The 27,884-nt window shown below is 33.9% G+C and overlaps 1 protein-coding gene across 1 annotated transcript in view; it reads right to left on the minus strand.

The window, feature by feature from the left end:
• Positions 1-27,884, minus strand: part of MGAT4A (alpha-1,3-mannosyl-glycoprotein 4-beta-N-acetylglucosaminyltransferase A) — a 127,373-nt gene that overhangs the window by 44,647 nt on the left and 54,842 nt on the right. The window contains exons 3-4 of the mRNA XM_074300352.1: positions 16,698-16,865; positions 8,610-8,750 (exon numbers count right to left, since the gene is read on the minus strand). Of these exons, the coding sequence (XP_074156453.1) occupies positions 8,610-8,750; positions 16,698-16,865 (309 nt within the window). The remainder of the gene's footprint in view (positions 1-8,609; positions 8,751-16,697; positions 16,866-27,884) is intronic.

Consider the following 27,884-nt stretch of genomic DNA (forward strand, 5'->3'; position numbering starts at 1 on the left):
CTAAATTTCAGATTAATGAAAAAAACATATAAAGGGAAAAAAAGGAAAGCTTGCCGTAAGGAGTACAATTCTAAAAGTTTTAGGAGGAGTAAAAGTTAGAATTGAAAGAATTTCAGAGTTTATCTAATCTATTCTCCACATAAAAGCATAAATTCTCTCAAGAATATCTTTAGCAAGACCATGTATTTTGCCTAAACACCTTGAATAATGGGGAGTAGGTTGGGGGGGAAGTAGGATAAAGGGAGTCAGAATTCAAATGCTGGACAAATTCTTTTTTTGGAGAAATCTAAAAAGTTAGAAAAAAATTTTAAAACGATGACCAAAAAGCTATCTTTTTTGTAACTCCTCCCCAGGAGTCAAAGAGACACTGACAATCTTTTAAAATATTGGATATCATCAATAATTATGTTCCTCTAATACATTTTCTCTTCTGCAGGTCATAAAGCTCCAAAACAGTTTTCAACTCATTTTCATATGGCATAGTTTACCAAACCTAGTAGCAGCTTATTTAAAGCCCTTTCACCATCTTTTTTTATCCTCCTCTCGATGTGCTCTAATTTGGAAATGTCAATTCTATAATAGTATCCAGAACCAAATAAAATACTCAGGACATGGTCTCTCAAGGAGAAGAAAACAGTGATCCCATCACTTTCTTACTCTTAATATAATATACTTATTTTACTGCATTCACAAATTCTATTCCTAATTTCCACCCAACACCACTTAGAAGTTTGCAGCCCACTAAAACTCCCTGGGCATTTAAACAAACTATTGTCTACTTATAAATTCCCCATTTTTTGTGCAGTTTTATTTTGTTTTGTTTTTGCTAAGGCAATTGGGGTTAAGTGACTTGCCCAGGGTCACACAGCTAAGAAGTATTAAGTGTCTGAGGCCAGATTTGAATTCAGGTCCCCCTGACTTCAGGGCTGGCACTATATCCACTACACCATTTAGCTGCCTCTCTTTGTACTATTTTTTTTAAAGCCAGGTATGAAACAGTATATAGGTTTATTAAATTTCCTCTTATTCTGTTTCAGGTCTAGACTATTAAAATAAAATTAAATTCTATAACGATTGATGTAAAGGATATAAAGAGAAAGACAAACAATACCTTTACTCAAGAAACTTAACACTCCAAAGAAGAGCAAAATATGTCAAAGGAAAAACAAAATATACACAAATTAAATGCAAAGTAATTTGGGGAATGTGATGGGAAAACAACACGTTAAAAAGTGAGATTATAAGGAAAACCTTAGTAGGGGGTACTACTTAAGCTAAGCCGGAAAGGAACCAGAAATACCCCAAAGCAGAAAACTCATTACAATCTTAGGTGACAGCTATTGTAACAATATGATGTCAGGAGATGGAATGTCAAATATGAGAAAAACAAATAGAATGAGTTAGGTGAAATATAATGTAAGTGAGGAAAGTAAGGTAAAATCCATTCAGAAAAATAACTGAGTTTCAGACTCCTTAGTGTGGCATTCCAAGGACCATTGCAGTCTGACATCACCCTGCTCCCAATCTTTTTTCATATTGCTCTCTTTGTACACTAATTCTCTGGAAGAAATTGACTAATTGTTGTTCCTTTAGTAACAGACATTGTTTTCTTTACCTTTCTGTTCATGTGTCTCTCCATGGCTAAAGCATTCTCTTTTCTATTTTTTCCCATTCTTAAACTTCCTAAATTTCTACTCTTCTTCAATAACCTATTGAAACATAACTTCTTTCATGAAGTCTTCTCTACTGTCAAATATTTAATAGTCTGGAAAGGTCTCTGATTTTGGGGGTCTAATCTTTCTTAGCATAACAAAAATCTCCACCCTCTCCCAACCTATGCTCTCTCCTTTTTATCCCTCCCTTATTTGAAATTTTCTATTAGGAAAAATTATTATAGATTAAAAAATTCTACCTTCTTTGATTCATTTCTTAATCCTGAAATCAAGTAGAAGACTTCTGACCCACCTAACCTTCCCACAAAAGATCAATAACACAAAAGGAAGTTCAGACATAATGTAGACAAGGCAGATTAAGAAAATACAGAAGGAATATGCTACTGATGGGAGAGGACTCATGAGCACATAAAGGAGTTATTCTTGGCAGAAACTAGCACCAAAGATGAAGATTTGAGGAATTTTAAGGAGTTTTTAAGATACAGAATGAAAGAGAAGAGAAAACTTTCTGGTTCTACACTTTTTGATCCTATATATTGGCTAAGTCTCCAGATTTCATGGCATCTCACCAAATCAATAAACATATCATCTATGTCTTCATCCAAATCATTTACAGAAATAATGAACAGAACAGGGCTAAAGATGTAGCAATAGGATACATATACATATATATATATATATATATATATATATATATATATATATCACTAAATTGTGGTGGAGACCTCTGACAACATAACAGTTCATATTTATGCAGTGCCTTAAAGTTCCCTCCCCTTGACTGTCCCCTTTCCCCCCAAAGACTAAGCTCATTTTTCCCTAAAGGGCAACAAAGCTGTCCTTGAGATTTGACTGGCCAGAAGGCTCAGGCTCAAGCTCTTCTGACAGCTTCCAGGAAACTTCTAACAGTCTTCCTGTTCTCTTTTCTGACTTGACAGATATCCCCAGATCTCTTGAGTGGCCAAACTCTGCTCCGCTAACAAGGTGTGTTTCTAAATGAAGACAAGGAGGAGAGTCACATCTACCTATCCTAAGTGTTGTGGTAGACTTCTTGACAATCTTTTCAATACTGGAAGTAGCAAACCTCTTCTTATTAACTATTGAATGGAGCACAAGTCCTTCATTTTGTCCCAACCTCAAAAGTAAAGAAATATCTGACAGAAGCGAGTGTCTCACAATTAATTCTCATAACAGCACTGTGAGTCTGATAATACAAATTATATCTCCATTTTACAGAAGAGGAAACTAAGGTTCTGTGAAACTACATGATTAAGAGTACAAGCTAATAAGGGACTCAACAGGAATAGTTTCTACTGTTATTACAAATTCTATAATTGGAGCAAATGAAATAACATGGAAATAAGTAATTTACAAAATACAAAATGCTATTAAAATCCTCACTATAATTTTTATTAGATATTTGTCTAATCTCCTCCAATTTCTTATTGGTCTGGCTTAAATGGAACATGAGGTTTTAGATGTTTTATTATGCTCATTAAAGTTTTACTATTCTTTTAAAGAGGTCAATTTCCTTCTTCAAATTTATAGCAGTTTTGTGTCATCTACTTGTTATATACAGCACTAGGAATTTAGAGTTCTGCAAGAAATGAGCCAGTCTTATTTTGTTAATTTATTCCAAAGTCCATCAGTGACTATTTAAAAAATTATATAAGCCTAACACTAAGCCTTGTAACAAACATTCTCAATGACTACTCAACAGATAAAAATCTACTACTCAATTTTTTTTCACTCTAGCAAGCTGTTCTTAACTAAATGAATTAGAAATAATTTGACAACACTAAAACTGACAGAAAAAAAAAAGAAAGAAAAAGAAATTTTTTCAGGCCAAAGAAACTAGTGAGAGATTTAATAAACTTAGAACCATGCAAAAAGCAATGGGCCATATATTTAGGTTGGTAAATTTCACACACTCTCAATTTCCCCCACAAAAGAACAAATTTGCCCCACAGGGCTAACATAGACTGATGAAAAATAAAAAAGACTTGGGGCAGAATAGGGTCCTCCTGATACAACCCAAGAAAAGCTGAAGAAATTCCCCAGGCTGGGTTTAACCTATCTGAAGTACAAACACCTGCAGACTAGCTCCACAGAAAAATCAAGTGGGGAATCTCCTGGGACTAGCTGATTGTGGCTGGAGCCTCAGCAGGAACCAGAGAGCTTTCACCTCCCAGACTGTTGGTTGAGTGGGGGTTTGATTCCAGAAAGACAAAGTTAACCTCAGTTGGTTGGGAATGCCAGGCCCAGCACACATTTAGGGTTAGTTAGCCATGGCATAGCCCTGGGAGAGAAGGAACCAACACCTGGTGAGTGCAGGGGCAGCGGGGCAGGGGCACTGATGGTTGTGGGCATTTGCAGGAGGGAAGAGTTTTTGATTTGAGGTTCTTGGTTAGAGGCAAGAGCTGAAGGGAAGCTTGAGGCACCATCCCCCCACCCACAATTAGAGGTGCTTACACTAATACCTTTAATTAAAAAAAAAAAATGAACCAGCAAAGAAGAAAGAATCCCATCAAAGAAACATACTATGCGAACAGGGAAGACCAGGATTCATCTTCATGAGGACACAAGTAAAAAAAAAAAAAAAAAAAAAAAAAAAGCTTCTGCCTGAAGTGTAATGTGAAATGGCTCCCTGCCCAGAGAGAATTTCTAGAAGATCTCAAAAAAGAATTCAAAAATCAAATGAGAGATATTGAGGAAAATTTTACTGAAGAAAAAAAAAATTAAAACCATCCAAGAAAAATAAGATTATGGAAAAAAAAGTTAACCAATTAGAAAAGGGGGTACAGTCTCAAAGATGAAAATAATTCTTTGAAAATTAGAATTGGGCAGGGGGAAGCCAATGAAGCTATAAGAGAGCAAGAAATAATGAAACATTATAAAGAATGAGAAAATAAAACATAATGTGAAACAACTCATTAAAAAAAAAAATCTGGAGAACAGATCAAGAAAAGAAAATCAAAACTAATTGGACTGCCAAAAAGTTGTGACCAAAAAGAAAACCTTGACACAATAATGCAGGAAATAATCCAAGAAAATTTTTTCTGGAGTGATACAACATGAGGGGAAAGTAGAAATAGAAAAAACTCACTGATAGCCACCTCAACGAGACCCTTTGTGGAACACACATAGGAATATTATTGACAAATTTTAGAACCTCTAGATCAAAGAAAATTTTGCAAGAAACAAGAAAAAAATAATTCAAATACACTGAAATTACAATTAGAATTGTACAAGACTTATCAGCAGCTATAATAAAAGACTACACTTGAAATCATATCCATAGGAAAAAAAAAAGATGAAATAATTTATTCTCATGGGAATACTAAAATACAAAGACTCCTAAATCTGAAGTAATTTACAGTTTTACTTTTGTCCTATAGATTTACAGTTTGCTTATTGAAGATTATTTAAAAATAACCCACTGAGTTTCTGTACCCAAACTGAAGATTTCTTTTGCCCCAAAATTTATTTTATTTGAAGAAAAAGAATAGGCAAAAAAAAACAAAAAAAAAAAACAAAACAAAAAACAGAAAAGCAATAGAGAACAAAATGAAGCAAAACAAAAGAAAACATTATGTGTCCAAGCAGAACATCAGAGAGCATTCAAAAAATAACAACAAATACTAATATAAGAAAGTGTTTGTGTGTGTATGTATAGATAGATTAGAAGAAATTATATTCATGGGTGTCCATTTTTCCTTTACTTCCTTTTAAATTGTTCTTTTATTCTCTGCTGCACACCTTATTTATTTTATTCTTTTTTCTCTATTAGCACTACATCATCACATAGCTCTTTCTAATATTCCTTTTTTTTTCTTCAAGTTCATTTCTTGCCACTCTTCCAATTTCCAATTATTTCCTCCAAAGTTCTAATTTCTAACAATTCTCTTCTTCTATTCTAAATAGTCATACAATCCATGTGGAAAACCCATTTTCCTTTTGAATCTCTGTTTATAGTTTTTAAATGAGTTAGTTACTCACTTCTATTGGTAGAAAAAATTTTCATACTGTTAAGTATTTTGTTTATTCATCTCTCCTGCTACTGATACTGAATTAGCACTTTGTGCCAAGGCCAAGCTCTACCTTCTGCTTTGCTTCTGATCTTGTCATACATTTCTTGGATTCTTGCCCCTATCTCTTTCTCCTCGGGTTTTTGAGAATCAAAAACATGATCTTCAAGATCATTTTATCATTTCAGGAAAAAAGAGCTCCGAGGACCTGGGAGTCCATGGGACTAGACCCAATCTAAAAATCTATCTATTAAGCTAGTTTGACCTCACTCTAGACCCATTACAATTACATGATACCAATTTCCAAAGGCCCCAACCTGGGGCTTTTTCAGAGAACATCTCTCCTCTTGCTATCTCCAGAAAGTTTTGCAGGCTACATGTGTCTTTATTTCTGGTCACAATGGGAGAAACTGGCATTGGCTTTTACTGGGTATGGCAAACCCTTCCCTACTGCCCACGAGCTTTCTGACTTATCTTTTGTGCTAATCAATAATGGAAAAGGTAACTGATTGTAATTTTGATGGAATTCTTGATCATTTTTGGCCTGGTACAAATTTTAGGTTTGGCTAGAATAGGAACATGAAATATAGGGCATTCAGTCTCCTGGTAGTCTCGATAGGAAGTTCTAGTCTTTTTTTGTTTTCTATAGGAATCAAACCTGTAACTTTTGAAAACAAAACAGACCCTGAATTTTCAATTCTTTCTGCCCATAATTTTTGCTCTCTCAAAAAAGAAAAAAATGCATATTATTTCAGAGTTCTTAATATAATAAAAACAAGAACAAAAAAAAAAAAACACAAAAAAACCAAAATTTTATTGTACTTCCTTTTCAAATTGTCATAGGTCTCATATATGGAGATATAAGAATATATAACAGAGTTTATAGTGCCTATAATTTGTTTAAATGATATTCTCATAAGTTAAAGATACAGAAGTTAATCCTTTTAGTACTTAATATATTTACCTATTCAGAAGGAGCAGAATAGAGAACTTGCTTCAAAATCAAAAAGATCAAGGTTCAAGTTATAGTGGACAGATACCCTAAACCCTACTGCTATCCCATCCACATTCAAGTCATTTTTTTTTTGTCAAAAAACACTGAAACTCTCAAGATTTGAATCTTCAGGGAACTAGGGTTTAAGTCACTATCCAAGGACAAAAACAGCTAGGGCTCCTCCACCTTGTCTATGATCAAGACTAAAAAGCATCAACTTCATTAGGAAGCTGAGCTCAAATGAATCAATATTTTACCTTATAGGAAAATCTTCCCCTTTCTGAATGTCTTTTCTATACTCTGATCACATAAATCTCCTTTAACTAACTGTTAGATGGATTATGATTTATCTAATTTCTTTCCGATTTCAGACCTAAACTACCAGGAGCCTGGCCTAAGACAAGTCTAATCCACCAAACAAGCTTCTTTGATACCTATCAGCTGTTTGACTTTCACCAAGTTATTTATTTAACCTCTCAAGAACTCAGGCAACTAAGACTAGAAATTATGGACAAGCTGCTGGTCTTGACAGAAAGAGATTTTCTTCACTAGAAATTCCCAGCAAAACAAACAAACAAATAAAGTGGTCTGAAGAGAGAAACAAAAAAAAAAAAATTACAAGACTTTATTGAGTTACATTTCACTTTGCATTCAGCACAAAAAGTATATTCCAGGTAAAAAAAAAATTAGAATACCAAACTTGCAAACACTACTAAGTCAGAATTGAAACTATATTTTAAAGTGAGAAGAGAACATATGTGACCTGGGAAGACTTGAGATGGCCTAACTAAAAAACAGGATAATATTCAACAGAGATAAACATAAACTAAACATTTCTTCAAGATAGGGCTTATTTCTTATTTTGATATTTGTATGTTCATCACCTTCAACACCATGTGTGCTCCATAAATTGTTGTGGCATTGAAAATAGTAGCATATACTTCTGGATAAGAAACATGTAAGATTGAGGATATGAATATAAGAGAGAAAGAGTTAAGAGACATAAATTACAAACTAAATGAAAATAAAAATAATGATATTTTCCTTTTTGCTGAGGCAATTGGGCTTAAGTGACTTGCCTAGGATCACAAAGCTAGAAAGTGTTAAGTGTCTGAGACCACATTTGAACTCAGGTCCTCCTGACTTCAGGGCTGGTGCTCTATCTACTACATCATCTAGCTGCCCCCAAAGTAATGATATTTTCAAAAAATTTAAGAACTTGTAAATTTTTTAGTCATGATTAAATTTTTATTAGAATAACATATCCCAAATTTATTTTTATATTTTAAAAAGAATGGTAAAACTGAAGACATAGAGAAAATTAATTAAAATAATGTTAAATAAATTGGACAAAGAGGAAAACAGCTATCAAAGAAAATAAAGTTGCTTAAGTAAAGAAATGAAAGCTTCTACTAACTACTTTGGGGTATGTAGAGTTTTTAGAGATAAAAAGTGATGGCTTTTGTAACTCCACAGGAAAATAAAGAGAAAAAAGGTTTCCATTTTAATAAGAAAAGATAAAGACAGACATAAGCCCAACCCTCTTGAAATGTCTGTAAGAACTATTAAATATTGGAATAGGTTTGCAAATATGATTGTCTTAATTCCCATCTCTCTCTAAATAAAAATCTTTATTAAATCTTTGTTAAAGAAAGAATCATTTTTAATATTTCCCTATCATCCAAATCTTATAACTAAGAGAGTCAGAAGGATCCTAATTCCTTTCATCTTCACAGAAGATTACCATATGTGGATCTTGGAATTTAGCAACTCATTTCAAGACAGGCTGTCATAAATAAATTGAATGTTTAAACTTTGATTAGTCAGACAAAACTATATAATATCTGAAAGGCCAAACTAAAACCTATACCAAAAAAATACTTATAAAATTTTTTTTACAAAAATAAAATGTACCTCTTGCTCTTCCAAAACCAATCTGCACAGCAGGTTGAAGACTTCCTTCATTGTCCAATAAATGAGGCAAATGGTAATAAATATTTGGCACTTGAAGAGATTTTCTGTTCATTAAGTCTTTTAATAGTTTTAAAGTATTATCTGAAAAACAGGTAATTATTAATCTACAAAATTTACTTTTTAAAGTTAATAGTTTTATGAATGAGCAATATTTATAACTTAGAAGTATCAGAATCAGAATTACAAATTTTTCATTCCTAAATTCAAACCAATCAAATCCCCAGTTTAAAACAAAAGATTTTTTTTGACTAATCTAAACGAAATAAAATAGGCCAACAGAAAGAAAGAAAATAGAATTTTTGATACTTACCATTAACTACTTAAATTCACAAATGGATCTGTGATTCTATCAATTTGAAGCTCACTGATTTTAGATGAGATTTGCATCTAACAATGCAAATAGCAATTCATTCATGTCTTCTATATGATTTTATCTTATCTTCCATAAGTTCACAACAGAATACAATCAATCTGTTAGTTCTCTCAATTTCTTCTGTAATTACAAAGCTATCAGTAGAACTATTGGTTTATACAAGTTATTCCTGGCTCTTGCCTAGTAAATAGCTGATCACCTTTTTCTACTATCTATCCTTGATATTTTTCCAGCTTCTTCTTTTAAGTTCTTCATTGGTCACACGTTGAAGCCTATTCACACCTCCCATGAGTTTCCCCATTGCTTTCCAAGCAATATTCATTTTTAATTCTTTGTAGACTGTAGACTGAAACCATTTAAAAACAGTGGTATAATATGAATATTAAAAAGATTTTTTTTCTGGAGAAATTTAGGATCAATCAATTATCTCCACAAATTTCTGAAGGGGATTCAGTTCATTTTCTCCTGCTGCTGTTTAATTCTAGGCCAAATTCATCTATTAATACCATCTGCCATACTTGTGGACAAACTACACTATATATCATTATCCATTATATCAAAATTTGAACTGGTAACATTCTAAATACTTGATATTTCCCTCTGAGTATGGTCAGGCCAAACTTCTCAGTTCTTATAGATGTCTTCCAAGATGTTCTGTAATATTAAAGAGCTTGTGAAACTGGCTTGATGTCACGTACAAACAGAAACATCTGGAAGACATTCACTTTATTTAGCCAGGAGCCAATAGGATGGCACCCTTTTGTTAGCCTTCATGAAAAGAGATGTTAAAAACAATGTTATTCGTATAGAACCTTTTCCTCTTTCTTTGAAGTTTTTTGAGAAATCAATACAGATCTACTAGTCATACATGCCAAAGGTACATATGGACTGTGGGGCATCGTTCCAAATTGCTTTCCATAGTGGATGAACTAATTCACAGATCCATCAACAATGCACCTGGATATTTGTTTTCCTACAACTCCTAGAACATGTCCCATTTTACAATTCTGTTATCTTTGTCAGTCTAACAGGAGTGAGATAGATTCTTAAAAGTTGTTTTTCTCTTAGTGAATTAGAGCATTTTTATGTCATTAATGATTTTTTTCTTTTGGAAACTATGTATTTCATTTGACCACTTATCTACTGAAGAATTTTTTTTATTCTTGTAAATATGACTTAATTACATACATATACATATTTTAATCTGGTTCTACTGAAGTCAGTAGACAGCGCTGCTCTATATAAATTTTACTATTTTTCTATGTCTATAAAACTTTCTTTGGGGAATTTGACCAACAATACTGAAAGAGTGGAATTAATTTAGATAATAAGTATCATTTGGTTTAACACACCAACAAGCAATTAACTTTTCTCCAATTATTTAGGTCTGTATTTCTTCAAGAGGACTCTGTTCTATTCTCTTTAGGGATGTTTCTATCTCCTTTATAAGTACATATGATACTATAATGTTATAAGAACATATGGTATTATCATGTTATATAAGAATTTTTTTAGATCCTTTATATTTTATTTCTGTTTGCTGTCTTTTAATTTCATCTTAGAATGGCTTTGTTTAATTTGATCTCTTACTAAGAGTTTTTATAAACTAGTCTTAACTCAACTGCTTCTTACTGTTTTGAGGCAACATTATCAATAATCCTTCATTGTTCTTCTTTGTAAATTTTTTTAAATTTAATTTTATTGTCATTTATTATTATAGCTTTTTGTCTATCAGATATATGCATGGGTAATTTTACAGCATTGATAATTGTCAAACCTTTTGTTCCAATTTTCCCCCTCCTCCCCACCCCCTCCCTCAGATGACAGGTTGACCAATACATGTTAAATATGTTAATGCATAAATTAAATACAATATATGTATACATTTCCAAACAGTTATTTTGCTGTACAAAAAGAATCAGGCTTTGAAATAGTGTCTTTGTAAAATTTTTAAAACAAGTTTATATCCTAAATTATTAGTACCTTTCATCACTATCTTCCTTTGCCTGACCAGTCAAGTGTTTTTGCTAATTATGGCATTGTTTTAAAGGCTCCTTTGGTTTTCTTTTTAATAGAAGTGGTTAGTTAAATTTCTATATTAGATTATTGTAACTGCTGTCATTTTGACTATCATGCTATTTATCATGCACTTTTCATCTTCAATTATTCATCAAAATAGATCGATTGAATTGTTTCAAATGCATACCCTATCTTTTTCCTCATTCTTCTTCAAGCTTTATTTTAATTCTGATATTTTATAAGCTGATATTCTAAATGTACAGCAATAACTGATTCAGGGATAATATCCACATCAATAATGAAGTTTTTCTTCTATTAAAACATAACAATTATCATTTCTATGATGTTATTTATAGCTCACAATAGCTAGCAATACCTCTGAATAAACTATTATGATGAATGAGTCCCCATCTATATTATGCAGCCCACAAAATTGCTAAACATCCTTACCTAATTAAAATGCAATGCTATATAATTTTTAAATAACTTTTCATCTTTCTGCATTTCAATGCAAAAGTCCTAATGCAGATTGTGGGGAAAAACATTTTTTTTAAACTAAGAGATTTAATCTATACAATTTTAAACAAGAAATAGAACTGGGCAACTTGTGATTGTGATTATGATTTTCCAATATTTTTGGGTTATCATTAAAGCACAACAATAAGATTTTAATATGGTAAACATTCAATATTAAAAATGAAAAGGTTTTAATTTTCTCAAACTTAATACTAACTTTCCAAGATTAAAAAGTCAGAAGCATTAACATTTAAAAAAAAATAACACTTTGGTTTAAATATATATATATATATATATATATATATCTCCCCACAATGTAACAATGCCCATATAGTTCATATAAGTCTTTCCAGGTTTTCTGAAAACATCTGCTCATCATTTCTTATAGAACAATAGTATTCTGTCACAATCAAATATTACAATTCTTTAGCCATTCCCCAATTGATGGGCATCCTCTCAATTTCCAATTCTTTCCTACCATTACAAGAGTTACTATGAATATTTTGTACTTATAGGTCTTTTCCCACTCCAACTCCCCACAGCTTTTTAAATATCCCTTTGGGATATAAACCTAGTAGTAATATTGATGGGAGTGACCTTGAAACTGTTCAAATGATGGGGGTGAATGATTGTCCAAATTCTCCTTTGAAAGAGGCCCTACCCTTCAGGGCAGTTAAGTGGTCTCATTCAGTTGGAGATCTGGCCAGAGATGTGGTCACACTCTCTATTGAATTAAAGATTAGTCTAGGACCACTCCTAGTAATTCAAACTTCTAACATAAGTGAACTTTTCTCTATTAAAACATCTAACCCAAGGCATTGAGAACACTGAAGTAATCTCATTCAATTTTGAATGCAAGTCCAAGCCTCAGACTACTTAATAAAAGACAATTCTGAACCCTGAATCTTTGCATAAGTCCCAAACAGGAATTTTCTTTGCCATGGAAGCTCTCTTCTTGGCAAAGCTGCCTGCCACGACTCTTGCCCACTATGAAGATATTCTCTTCTCAGTATTAAGTTTTGTTAATTTCCATGTCAGGACCTTACCCACTGAGAAGTCTGTCTTCCTAGCAAAGCTGGCTTCTCAGTGCCAATAAAAATCACTTTTTTTGCCAGAGACTTTTCAGGTTTGTGAATTCTTTTGCATTGGACCTGAGGGGATTCCTCATCCCAATTCTCACACCTCTTTATTACCACTAGTCCCGCATCAGTATCATTTGTTAGTTTTATTATTGATACAATCAATTATGCTGATAGTTTTCTTGATTTTGGACTAGCCCAGATTTCTGTAAAAATTCCACTTGATCATAATATATTATCATGGTGATAAGTTGTTGTAATCTCTTGCTAATATTTTATTTAAGATTTTTGCATCAATATTAATAGGGAAATTGGTCTATAGTTTTCTTTCTGTTTAGGCTGTTTCTTGTTTAGGTGTCAGCAACATCTGTGTCACAGAAGCAATTTGGTAGTACTCCTTATTTACCTATTTTTCCAAATAGTTTAAATAGTATTGGAAATGTCTTTAAATGTTTTGTAGAATTCACTTGTAAATTCATCTGGCCCTGGAGATGTTTTTCTTAGGGAGTTCATTGATGCTTTGTTCAATTTTTTTATTTCTTCTTCTGTTAATCTGGGTAATTTATATTTTTGTAAATATTCAACCATTTCAATTAGATTGTCAGATTTAAATACAGTTGGGCAAAATAGCTCCTAATTATTGCTTTAACTTCCTCTTCATTGGAGTAAGTTCACCTTTTTCATTTTTGATACTGATAATTTGGTGGTGTTCTTTCCCTTTTCTAATCAAATTAACCAAAGGTTTATCTACTTTGTTGGTTTTTCATTAAACCAATTCTTAGTTTTATTTATTAGTCCTGTTAGGTTCTTACTAAGTGCTAAGTCGGTACTTAACAATTCTCTAGTTCCGCCTTTCCTGGTAGTTTGACTTGTGAATTCCTAAGGAAGAGCTTGCGTGCTTGGGAGGAGCAAGCTCATTGGTTGAAGTGGTTCTTCCCAGAAGCCCTTGCATTATCCCACGCCCATTCTCTGGAAGGATAAAAGAGGACAGCACTCCAGAAAGAGGAGGAGTCTCTATGCTACATCAGGCTTGATGCAACTCTCTGCAGGAAGGGAAGTCACTTCTCTGGACAAGAGTTAAGGGCAACTGTCTGGAGACAACGGTTCTCTACAGGAAGAAGAATCTGTCTGAGAGATTTGAGTTGACACAGCAGATCTCCTCCCAGAGAGCGATAGGCAGCTTCTGGAGACAACAGCACGTTACATAGTCCAATAGTTTTCTTAATTTCAATTTTATTAACTTCTCCTTTGATTTTCAAAATTTCTAATTTGGTCTTTAATTGAAGTTTTTAAATTTCTTCTTTTTCTAGCTTTTTTAATTGCTTGCCCAATTCATTGATTTCTTACTTCTATATTTTATTCATATAAGCATCTAGAGATGTAAAATTTCCCCTAAGAACTGTTTTTACTACATTCTATAAGTTTTGGTATATAGTCTCACTATTATCTTTGAGTCAATTCTGATGGGAGTAAAGTTTTCTCACTCCTCTCCATATTCTCCATCTTCCCCTCCACTGTCAAAGTTCTTCCACACCTCTTTTATGTCAGGTATTTTATCCCATTCAACTTCTCCATTTCCCTTTCAAACATTGCATTCCTCTTTCTCATTCTCATCATCCCATTCTCTTATTTTGAAATTTTTCCACTGTATATAATTCACACCTTTGCCAACTATATATACTCCTTCTAACTGCCCTAATAATGAGAAAGCTTTTAGCAGTTACAAGTATTTTTTCCCATGCAGGAATGTAAACAGTTTAACCTTATTGAAATCCTTATGATCTCTTGTTTATCTTTTTATGTTTCTCTTGAGTTTTTAATTTGAACATAAAAGTGTCTATTCAACTCTGATCTTTTCATCATGAATACCTGAAAGTCTTTTATTTTACTGAATATCCATTTCCCCTCTGAAAGATTATGTTCAAATTTTGTAAGGTAGGTTATTCTTGGTTGTAACCTTCACTTCTTTGGTTTCCAAAATATTATATTCCAAGTCCTCTGATCCTTTAATGTGGAAGCTGCTAAATCTTGTGTTATCCTGTGGCTCCACATTATTTGAAGAACTGTTTGTTTCAGACTGCTTGCAATATTTTTTCCTTGATTTGTGAACATTGGAATTTGATTATAATACTCCTAGGTGTTTTTATTATGAGATCTCTTTTAGGAGGTAGATTCTGTCAATTTCTATTTTACCCTCTGGCTCTAAAATAGCAGGGCAGTTTTCCTTGGTAATTCCTTGAAATATGATGTCTCTTTTTTTAAAGCTCTCTTTCCTAAATCCATTTTTCAGGTCAGTTTTTCTCATAAGATATTTCATACTGTCTTCAATTTTTTTTCATCCATTTAACTTTTTGTATTGTTGTTTCTTGATATCTCTAGTCTGATAAAGTCATTGGCTTCCATTTGCTCAATTTTAAGGAATTATTTTCTTCAGTAAACTTTTGTACCTCCTTTTCCATTTGGTCAATTCTACTTTTAAGGAGTTCTTTTCTTCACTGAATTTTTTTGCCCTTTTTTTATTTGGCCATCTGGACAATTCTGTTTTTCAAAGCATTCTCCTTACTGGATTTTTGTACCTCTTTTATCATTTGGTTTGGTTTGTTTTTTGAGGTGATTTTTTTTTTCATGATTTTTCTGCATCACTTTTATTTCTCTTCTCTACCTCTCTTACTTGATTTTTAAGGGCTACGATTTAAGGAGAGGCATATTCACTCCTCTCTTGGCCTGTGCTCTGGTCTGTGATTGATAACAAGCACTCTTTTCTATACTGGAACGACCAGGGTCGCCGCTCCCCTGTAGCCACAAGCTCCGGTGTGCTAATAATGCTCCTCTTTGCCTTGTACACACACTCAGAATTGCAAGTATGAGCATAGAGTTTTCTGCCTCTACTGCCAGCAGAGGGACCCCCTAAAATCTTCCTCTGACCAGTTGTCTGACCGCTTTACCATCTGTGGGTTGACAGCTCTGAAATTAGCCACTATCATTGCTAATTCCCAAGGCACATTGTTGATCTACTGGGGCTGGGGGTTGGAGCACTGGAATGGCCTGTACTACAATTTCACCCCCATTGCAACAGACCTTTCCTGCCAGCCTCCTAAGTTGTCTTGGGTTGGAAAAATTGTTAATCTCATTTTTTTGTAGATTCTGCCACTTCAAAATTTATACTAAAGCAATATTTTTTAAGTATTTGGAGGAAATTTGGGAAAACTCAAGCAAGTTCCTGACTTTTCTCAGCTTTCTTGGCTCAGCCCCAAGAATTGCTTTTTTTTCTTTTCTTTCTGTAACTCAAAAGAAGAATCTTGTCAATAAGCAAATATCTCCCAGAGGTACAGATTCACTTAGAACTGCTCCAAACAAAACAAAATGTTAAAATCCAAATATAAAATTGCCTTTATCTAAAGATAAGCAGAACAAAACAATGAGTTTACAAGTATTTATAAGACTTTAAGAAGTTGGTCTTAACAATCCAGTAGGATCTAAACCATTTCCTGCTCAGGAACAGGCTTGTTTTTTCCATAAATTAAATTAAAGGCAATGTTTTTATTTAGCCCTGAAGGCCTATATATATAATTATCTTATTTTTGAAGGAGCCATTTTGGTTCTGAATATAGGTTGCAATGCTGTTATTTAGACATAAAAATTACTATGCATTATGAGGAAATGTAGAGCAAAATCTTTGAGCAATTTAATAACTTCATATTGTATTTCAAAAAAGGAAATAAAACCAATTTTCATTCTACGTAAACTCAACCACTATCATTTGCCTTTATATGCTCTTAAACAATTTTAGTTAATTGTTCACTTCACCACAATAGGATGAAGGTCTGTGATGATGCTATTTTCCCCTCTAATGACTAGCTTACCAGGGAAGAATAATAAAAGCTGGCTTAATGTGACAATCTACACCACATAAATTGATGAGTAATTTTCTACAAATTTTCATTTCACTTTTGTTTCAAAACACACTCTTAATATTGTGCTGTTTTCAAAATTTTTCAAGACAGCTACAAAGAAAAAATATATCAAAAATAACTATTATACCTGAAAAATTACTAGATGCAGCCTTGGTTCCATTTGTTTCTGCTATTACACGTCTGAATTGCTCTAAGATTGCATTTAGTTCAGAAGAACGTTGCAGAATTCTATGTTCAGCTATACGGAGACGTTGCTTCAAGGCATGAAATTCTGGTTGATATGCAATCAATTTTTCTAGAAAAAAAATTTTTAATTATTTTCTTTTAAGAGCAAAAAAACCAGACATTGTAGTCAAAACAGATAAATTATAGAAATCAAATAATCATAGTTTCACGAGTTAAGAAATTTTACAAGTTCACTTGTACACAGTTGAAAGTCAGAACCCAATATTATACAATGAAATATCTATTAAGTAAAGATTTTTTTTGGACAAAGCAACTGGGGTTAAATGACTTGTTCAAGATCAACCAACTACAAAATGATAACTATCTGATGCCAGATTTGAATTAGGATCTCCTAACTTTAGGGCCTGTGCTCTATGCATTGTGCCATCTAATTGCCTTTAACTATAGAATTCTAAATATTTAGAAGAATAAAGTAAAATCTCTTTAGCACTTAACAATTTGAGTTATCTGGAGAGAGGAAAGAGAATCTACATAAGTGTAGGAGTGGATTTCATGAGAGTTTTTTAAAAACTTCACTGAGGGCCAAATTTATGTACAGATGAACTTTCAAAGATGGATGATGAAGCACTAAGATCTTTATTTTATTTTATAATCTATTTATAAATTCCTAGAATCCCAAGCATATACATCTTTTATCAAGGATCATAATACTTGTCAAATTCTTTTAGTTCATTAATAAAAAGAGACTAAAGGTCTGAGATTCCCATTCTGCAGTTCCACACTTCCAGTTCTTAAACTCCAATTGGCTACAGATTCCTTCTTACTTTGTATACTTGTATAATGATTCTTTTGCCTCAAACACCTCTTACTCTTGCCCTCATGGCCCATTGTTCATACAAACTGTCCACTCCAGATCAGGCAGCAGCCTTGCCAATATCGTAATTATGCCATAGAAGGTTCATAATGAGGGCCCCTGGTTAAGCCCTAAGAAATTAAACTACTGAACTAAAAGAAAAAGTGTTCCATTACATACTCTGCTTATATCTCTTGAAGAAATGAAAACAAATACACCCAGATCAAAAGATAGACAGCATAAAAGAAAATAAAGAGACTATAAGGTTGCAATGCTTTCTTTGTATTTATAAGAGTGAAAGCATTATTTATTTTAATAAAGAGATTTTTTTCTCAAAGTACAAAAGAGGGTCTTTCACTGTTTTGATAACTATCTAAGCTACACGTTATAAGCTCATCTATAGAGATTTCACCTCCATAAAAGCATATCTAAACCATTTACTCCTCCCTCAGCTAGTGCAATTCTTGTCCATTTTATCCAAGAGAACTATACTAGGGTGTTAGACATTTCATGGATACACTGTTAACAGTCAACCTATTCATTTTGTTTACCTGGTCTTTGCTCCCACCACATGCCTGCACTCCTTTTCTGGTTATAGTACTTTTTTCCCATAGGTCATCACTGGAAATCTGCTGCAGCCTACATTCTACGTCACCTGTAATTTTTCCCTCTGAGATTATGCTATGGTATTTCAAGATTCATAATTATAGAGCATTATCAGGAGAATATCTGTGCTTTAAAATGGGTAGTGGGGAGAAGCCAGAGAACATCTTGGGAACAAGTTGTGTGATAAAAGCATTACACAATTTCCCAATTGCAAGCCAACCTATTTTCATCTTCCTATTTATTTTTGGGACTAATTAAATGAAAGACCAATCAATGTTTTAGTCAGATTAAATTATAGAAAAAAAGGGGAAGGAAAAGACAGAGGTACTATACAATGTGCCCTAATCAAGACAAAAGTCAACAATGACAGGTAAATAATTCCTGTGGTCTCCCAGGAAAATGAGAGCCTACTATGGCTTCAATGGTGATGGGGATACCACTGACAAATGCTTCCATTAAAGATACAAGATATTCTATGAAGAGAGGTGGGGGCCTGACATCTGATATACAAATTCCAAGGATTGGTGCTCAGCAGTAATGAACTGAACCAGTTACGCCCAGCGAAAGAACTCTGGGAGATAACTACATAGAATTCCCAATACCTCATTTTTGTCCACCTGCATTTTTTATTTCCTTCACAGGCACTATTTCAACGTCTGATTCTTTTTGTACAGCAAAATAACTGTTTGGACATGTAAACATATATACATATATACTTTAACATATGTAACATATATTGGTCAACTTGCCATCTTGGGGGGGGGGAGGGAGAGAAGGAGAGGGAAAATTGGAACAAAAGGCTTGGCAACTGTCAGTGCTGTAAAATTACCCATGCATACATCTTGTAAATAAAGAGCTATTAATTTAAAAAAAAAAAAAAAAAAAAGGATTGGTACTCAGAAAGACCACTCATCCTGCCTCAGTTGAAGTCAGAGTCCTGAGAACAATCCAGAAGAGTGGGAGGGCATAGACCCAGACGAGAGATGTCCCAACAAAATCAGGGAAAAAATGATCATGGAGGAGGGCAAAGATTATTAATGAACAGCACAGAAAAGAATATAGGAAAATTCTTCCTGGGCAATATCCTTTCTATAACCTGTTGGAATTAGTATTTCTATGAGTGAAGAACAATAGAAAAAAGAATTGAAGGGCCAAAATCTTATACAAATTACAAAATAGGAACCAACCCCAAAAAGGTAAAATTAGGAACTTTAATACCATTAGTAATACAAAGACTAAAGAAGGGAGAAACAAATATAAGGGCCATGAATGGAGAAATGAAACTCAAGAATAAAAAGAAAAGGAAGATAAATAATGAAAAGAAAGGAAGAAAAACTATTTTAGAAAAAAAATTAAATAAATGAGAAAGGTATCTTGAGGATAAAGGGGGAAAAATTTCATAGGAATAATACTTTAAAAGTAGATTAAAGGGCAGCTAGTTGGTGCAGTGTATAGAGCACCAGCCCTGAAGTCAAGAGGACCTGAGTTCAAATCTGGTCTCATATACTTAACACTTCCTAGCTGTGTGACCCTGGGCAAGTTCACTGAAACCCAATTGCCTCAGCAAAAAAAAAAAAAAAAAAAAAAGTAGATTAAACTAAAACAACAGAAGATTCAGACATTACTCTGAGTTTACAGAGGAAGAGAGAAAAAAATTCTAATTGGGAAAAATGAAAACTATTTGAGACAAATGGAGAAAAAGAAACACAATTCAACCAATTCTCACTGTGAATAGGTTCAACAAAACAAAAGAATGACAGACTATACCCCATAATCCCATTTTTAAAAACAAAAGCATACATAGAATAAAAATGAGGGCATGGAAAAAATTTACTATATATCAAATGAAATCAAAAAGCAGAAGCTGAAATCATGAAAACAGGTAACACAAAAATAAACATTCAAATCCTCAGCATTTTTATACATTACCAACAATCCAAGAGCAAGGGATACAAAGAGAAATTCCACTCAAAATAATGGTCGATTAGTATAAAATATTTGGGAATATATCTACCAAAGGAGAGTCAGGAATTATATGAGCAAAATTACAAAACACTTGCCACAAAAATAAAATCAGATTTAAATAACTGGAAAAACATTCAGTGCTCTTGGATAGGCCGAGCAAATATAATTAAGATGACAGTACTCCCTAAACTAATCTATTTATTTAGTGCTATACCAATCAGACTCCCAAGAAACTATTTTAATGACCTAGAAAAAATAACAACAGAATTCACATGGAACAACAAAAGGTCGAGAATTTCAAGGGAAGTAATGAAAAAGAAATTAAATGAAGGTGGTCTAGCTGTGCCTGATCTAGAACTATATTATAAAGCAACAGTCACCAAAACCATTTGGTATTGGCTAAGAAATAGACTAGTTGATCAGTGGCATAGGTTAGCTTCACAGGGCAAGATAGTGACTTAAAGTAGCAATCTAGTGTTTGATAAACCCAAAGATCCCAAATTTGGGGATAAGAATTCATTATTTGACAAAAACTGCTGGGAAAACTGGAAATTAGTATGGCAGAAACTAAGCATGGACCCACATTTAACACCACATACTAAGATTAGATCAAAATGGGTCCAAGATTTAGGCATAAAGAACGAAATCATAAATAAATTGGAGGAACATGGGATAGTTTACCTCTCAGACTTGTGGAGGAGGAAGGAGTTTGTGTCCAAGGGAGAACTAGAGACCATTATTGATCACAAAATAGAAAATTTTGATTACACCAAATTAAAAAGTTTCTGCACAAACAAAACTAATGCAAACAAGATTAGAAGGGAAGTAACAAATTGGGAAAACATTTTTACAGTTAAAGGTTCTGATAAAGGCCTCATCTCCAAAATATATGAGAATTAACTTTAATTTATAAGAAATCAAGCCATTCTCCAATTGATAAATGGTCAAAGGATAAGAACAGACAATTTTCAGATGATGAAATTAAAACTATTTCCATTCATATGAAAGTGTTCCAAATCACTATTGATCAGAGAAATGCAAATTAAGACAACTCTGAGATACCACTACACACCTGTCAGATAGGCTAAGATGACAGGAACAAATAACGATGAATGTTGGAGGGGCTGTGGGAAAACTGGGACACTGATGCATTGTTGGTGGAGTTGTGAAAGAATCCAACCATTCTGGAGAGCAATCTGGAATGATGCCCAAAAAGTTATCAAAATATGCATACCTTTTGACCCAGCAGTGCTACTACTGGGCTTATATCCCAAGGAAACACTAAAGAAGGGAAAGGGACCTGTATGTGCCAAAATGTTTGTGGCAGCCCTTTTCATAGTGGCTAGAAGCTGGAAAATGAATGGATGTCCATCAATTGGAGAATGATTGGGTAAATTATGGTATATGAATGTTATGGAATATTATTGTTCTGTAAGAAATGACCAACTGGAGGAATACAGAGAGGCTTGGAGAGACTTATATCAACTGATGCTGAGTGAAACGAGTAGAACTAGGGGATCATTATACACTTCAACAATGATACTGTATGAGGATGTATTCTGATGGAAGTAGATATCTTCAACATAGAGAAGAGCTAATCCAATTCCAATTGATCAATGATGGACAGAATCAGCTACATCCAGAAAAGGAACAGTAGGAAATGAGTGTAAACTGAGAGCATTGGGGTTTTTTTTGTTTGTTTGTTTGTTTCTCTTCCCAGATTATTTTTACCTTGCGAATACAATCCTTCCTTTGCAGCAACAACAACAAAATGCGGTTCTGCACATATATATTGTACCTAGGATATACTATAAGATATTTAATATATATGGGAATGCCTGCCATCTAGGGGAGGGGGTAGTGGGAAGGAGGGGAAAAACTCAGAACAGAAGGGAGTACAAGGGATAATGTGAAAAAAAAATTTGCCTATGTATATGTACTGTCAAAGAAAATGTTATAATTATAAAAATTAATTTTAAAAAAGATTAAAAATAAATAAAAATAAATCTATAACAACCAAAATAAATAAATAAACATTCAAGACATAAAAAAGATTAAACTAGGGAACTACATTACACTGAAAAGAACAATAGGTGAAAAACCAATATCAATATTAAATTATTATCTTGCATTATTAAACATGCTCCAAATGGGTATTTGGAGCATCTATATTCTCAAACAAATATATTAGGGTCAGGTGATTTCAAGTTCCTCTTAGTTTTGCATAACATTTTACTGAAGAAACTAGAGTCAAAAGCTTTACGGTTCATTCTAAAAGGAATCATTAAATAAAATTCAGGGCAAATTAAATAGTGAAGTAGATATTGTGCCAGGATTAAGAGTCAGGAAATGACAAACCAATCCTGTACCTTTGTTGAAAAACACAAATGAGGTCCTGAAGACTTGAACATGACTGAAACAACTAAACAGCAACAACAGATGTTGGGAAATACATACATTATTTTTCTTGTTCATGACCCCATTTGGGGTTTTCTTAGCAAAGAGACTGGAGTGGTTTGCCATTTCCTTCTCTAGCTCACTTTACAGATGACTAATTGAGACAACAGGTTTAAGTGCTTCTGCAGGGTCACAACAGCTATTCTGCGTCTTAAGTTGGATTTGAACTCAGAAAAATGAGTCTTCCTGACTCCAGGCCGGACACACTATCATGTTTGTTATTTGTTTCCTGGCTCTGCTTCTCTCTGATTTAATTCATGGAGATCTTTTTATAATTCCTTGAATTTGATCTAGTCATCTTAAATATTTCAATAAGCTGATGTGTCACAATTTTTTTTAGACATTCCCCAGTGGATAGGCTTTTTTACCTTATCTTTGCTACCATAAAAAGTGTTGATATAAATATTTGTGTGTACATGAGGACTTCATTCTTATTAATAGTAACACTGAAATATAAATCTAGTACTAGAATCTCTGAGGTAGAGGGCACAGACATTTTTGTCACTTTTTAGCTATTATTTTAGTAGTACTATATTTTTCCAAAGATAGTTTTCAATACTTACCTTTGCAAAAACTTTTGTTCTAAATTTTCCTCCCTCTCCCTTCTATCCCCTCCCCAAGACTGCAAGCAATCCAATAAAATTAAACAAGTAGTCACTTTATTTTCACAGTTCCAAATTGCCTACCAAAACTGTTAAATAGATTCACAAGTGCAAGATGCACTACACCAGGGCCTCTCAGTAGGCACAAAGACTTTGAATATAGATTCTGTACAATTTTTTTAATATTAAAAAAATCAACAATGCATTTATAGTCCCACAACTCCTCCAACACCAACTACTGCTATCTTTTGTCATCTTTGGTAGTTTCCCAACTCTACAGATTGTAAGGCTTATGACTGTAGAACACTGTATATAACAATATAATTGATTGCTATATGCCTTGTTTTTGTTCTTCCTTTTCTTTTCTTTTCTTTTTAGTCATGTTACAGTAGATGGTTCTCTAAGGATTGGAGGTAAGAGGTACATATTTAGAAATAAAGACAATGTCACACTTGGTCTAGCTTGAGCCATTATAAAAAAGGATGGCCAAAGAAGCAATAAAAATTTAACTTTTTGAAAATAAAAATTTGTATTTCCAAATTAATTTCCATATTCAATGACAGTAGAGTTATTTTGCCTTGCATAACATGATCCTGTAATATTTTAGACCACCACAGGTCTTACTTGTCCTTTACTTGATACTTCCTGGAGTCAATATTGGTATAATACTTTCAATGGCCTCACAAAGGATATGGAAGAATGGAGGAGAGCCTCCCTTTGTCTTGACACTGTCAAGGACAGTAGATTTTAACAATCCTACATCTGAGGATGAAATTACCCATAGAGAATCAGAAATGTCAGATGAAATTACAGGACTATCGTGAAGCACATCTTGAGCATTCTGAAACAATAGGGAATAATGTTCCCTAATCAAAAATAGGGGAGAGTTCTCAGGCACTTGCAAGGAGCGATCATCAAGGGAACAATAAGTAAGAGTCCTAAGTTTAGAAAGGGGATTATGGTTTAAGAAGTTGACAGGAGAATTGAGCATCAGGAGAAAGGAATGTTCTACTGTGAGAGGACCAACAGTTACTATGCAGAAGATAATTTGGGAATATTTTGAGGTTTTCCTGAGATCCAGATGACATTTAGAGATTGAGCAAGAATATACAATCAAAATCTTGTTTGCTTTTCAAAATCAAATTAGAAGCTCCAGTATCTAATAAGCAATCATAAATCATAACTTCCTAACTTTAAGAGAAACATAGGGTTCACCAGTATGGGGAAAGTGTAGAGGCTGTGATAATGGGGCAAGGATATTAGGATCAGGAAAAATGAAAAAATCCTCTTCAGAATCTATGGTACCTGCCCCTCTCCCCCTTCCCGCCCCCCCCTCCTGGCAAAAACCTTCTTAGGTGTATTTCAGGGTCTCCTATATTTCTATTCATTAAGCTCTACTTTCTTCTTTCTACATTTTCTGGAATGATGGCCCTTTTTATGACAATAAAACATCTGAATAGCCCGTGTCATTTCCCTCATACAGTTTGATGGGGAGCCAAAGAGTCTTGATCAGAAAAGATGAAGGTTTTGGCTTATGTTTCACCTCTTCATCAATGCATCTAAGTTCAACAACATCTTTTTCATGTCATCCAGGACAACTCTTATAAAAATATTTTCAAATTTCTGGCTATGACTAACAAAATAAGTATTAATGATTTGTGCATCTTATATGCTGAGAGGATTTAATCCATTATCACTTAACACTCTTAAACAATCTGTCATAAAAGTGGTTCATTTTCTTCATGGACAATTTATTGGAACTCATTTCAATGTTCAGAGAGGTTAGCATAAGCTCACACATCTCTGATCAAAGATTGCTTAGTTTGCTGTACCCTGGTGCAGTCAGCTGGACAATTAAGATTCTAAGGAAGGTCTCCCATGCAGCCTATCAGGAAGACTTGCAAGACCAGCAGATATTTCCGCTACAAGGGTTTATCTATTTGCAGTCTGAAGAATGGGTAGAGAAAGATCTCCATTAAATCAAGTGCATCTCCCCTGGTTGGATTATAACCACTAAATATGACCTGAAATTGAGTTGTAGCAGATCCTCACCAAATTTAAGATCCTCTCTCCTCCATGTGAAAAGATCTGAGGAACTAAAAGTTGGTGACTTTTTTGGATAACAATGTTCAGGTGAGTGGTGTCAGGTATAAGCCTTTCCTGGAGAGGAAAGACACCTGCAGCTGGTCAGATCTAATCTACAGTTATAGCAAGAGGGGAGTAAATTAGGGGAGGGGAGGAAAAAGGAAGAGGTCATACCTGTATAGCAGCATACCTCACAGCATGAGGTAGAAAAGCTCAAGTAAGAGGGGTGCTTGATCAAAGAGGCTAGAGGGAAACTGGCAAGGATATAAAGAGAGCCCTGGGTATCAAGTATAGTCCATCAAATAAAGTGGCCCAGCAAAACTAATGCTGATGTGAATGAGGGTTCTTAAGCCTTGATTTCTTTAATTTGCAAGAATGAAAAGTACCATATTGATGCCAAAATAGCTTACAAATTAAATCTCATGCAGTTTTAAACCAAACTTCATAAGTGTGCTTTTTGGTTATTCCTACCTGTACCAAGAGCTTCCCCAGGTCCCAAGATAAAAAGAAATTTTCCAGGGGAGTTCCATTTGGAAATTACTAGATTCCATCTTTTCTGTAGGGGAGCTTTCCCAAAAGTGTAGAAGCTTCCTCAGAAAGGTAGGGGCTTATTTTAACCTGGTAGAATCTGAGGTTGGGGAGTTTGACCTTTAGGGCAATCTACTATGAGGAAGTCTTTCAGTGAAAAATCAACCAGAGTATATTGGCCCCCCTCTCAAATCCCATCTGGGTCACCAATGAATAAGTTTATACTGAGGAAACAAAGTTGGAGTTTTGCAATTTATTTGCAGAGGAAACAGGTACACAACAAATTGGATCCAGAGCACTTTTGCAAGCACAAGGGTAGGTTTTTATACCTTAAAAGAAAACAAATGATATAAAACAGGATGTAGGTTTAGATAATGATTTCTTATTGAGGGAGAGATTTGGTGCTTTCCAAGATGGGAGGGGGGAGAGCAAGAGAGTGAAATTCCCCAAATCAGATGATTTATAAGAAAACTACAAAATGGAGTCAATGTTCACAAGTGCTGACAACTGTAGTCTATCTTTCCAAGCTGATTACTCAGTATTTCCCATCATATACTCTATGTTCCAGCCAGGATATTCTACTTGCAGACCACTATAAATTATTGCTCATCATTGTACACAGAATTCTACTTCCCACCTTCATGACTTTGCATAGATTTTCATCATACCTTCAAGCTTTTCCTTCTCACTTTTGCTTCTTGGAACCCAATGCCCTAAGTTTCGGTTCAAATGCTCCCTCATTTGAGAAGCCTTTTCTGACTTTCCTAGTTGTGCCTCCCTCCCAATTATAGTGTATTTATTTTGAATATAGTTTGTATTTACTTGTATTTGCTCACCTATGAACAAGTTATACCCATTACTACAGGTACTCTTAAGCTGGCATCCATGGGGGAAATTCCATGGATAGATTTTAGGGGATTCATTAACTTACATATCTTTATTTTCATTATGTGCTTGGCATTAGGGATACAGTCTAAGCCACTGTAAATTTATCATTTCACACACACACAGAGTATCTTCAAAGAAGAACTATTTTGATATCACCTATTCTCAGACCACCACAGGTGCTTTATGGTTGCTTATTAATTGAATCAAATGTTATCTCTTGATATAGAATTTTGCTCTCCTTTGTCTATAATCTATAAATCTGTTTCTCTTAAATAAGGCATATATTTCCACATAGAAACATAATCATATGTAACATCCCATGCCTCAGTGATACCTATCTGATTTTATTTATTTCCTTACTTTTTTGCTCAAACTCTTTGTTTGAATGTCAACATTTTTGGGGAAAAAAAGAGTATTATTACTGCTCTTTTTCCTATTTGTAGAAAATTAGTGGCCATTTTTACCACTATTCTAACCATATGATGCCCATCATTCCCTTCAGTATCTGGCCTAATGGCTAAATGTAAAAGGTTTTTCATCCCCAAGTTCTAGTTGAAGGCCTTCTTAAATTAACAAACTTTCAAGTAAAAGCATTCTTCCTAAGCATTGCTGGATGCATTCAATCTTTAGTTAAGAGTATAAAAAGCCTACCCTTTCTTAAAACCTTGTTTAAAAGTCTAAGTTCTTTTGTCCAATATCATTGTAGCACAAATTCATTTCATTTATTTCCCCTACTCTTCTTTCAAAGGCCTACTCTCCATGGACAGCAATAGTAAATATTTCTTGTGCTTCTATGGACTTAGGTTTTCTGATCAGAGTTTAAGTCATCTCCACAAATGCCTCATTAGTCCAATATCATCTTTCCCCAAATGGATCACCAGAAGTGAATGGTATTTTAGATCTCAGAAATATCAGGCAGCCCTCAATTTCTATTCGATTATGTACCATCTCTCTCCCTCACCCTTTCTCGAAAAGCCAACCACTGTGACATCTTTTTTCTTTGGCCAGTACTAGACATCCTTTCCCCTTACCTGTGTATCTACATCCATCTTTCAACAGAATATAGGAAGCTACTTCCTTAGAGGATCCCACTTGTGCTTCTAGTCTGTGGGAAAAACTCTATTATGTAGCTCCAATATCTTAC

This window comes from Sminthopsis crassicaudata, chromosome 3 (assembly GCF_048593235.1).
Source record: "Sminthopsis crassicaudata isolate SCR6 chromosome 3, ASM4859323v1, whole genome shotgun sequence".
Taxonomy (NCBI): domain Eukaryota; kingdom Metazoa; phylum Chordata; class Mammalia; order Dasyuromorphia; family Dasyuridae; genus Sminthopsis; species Sminthopsis crassicaudata.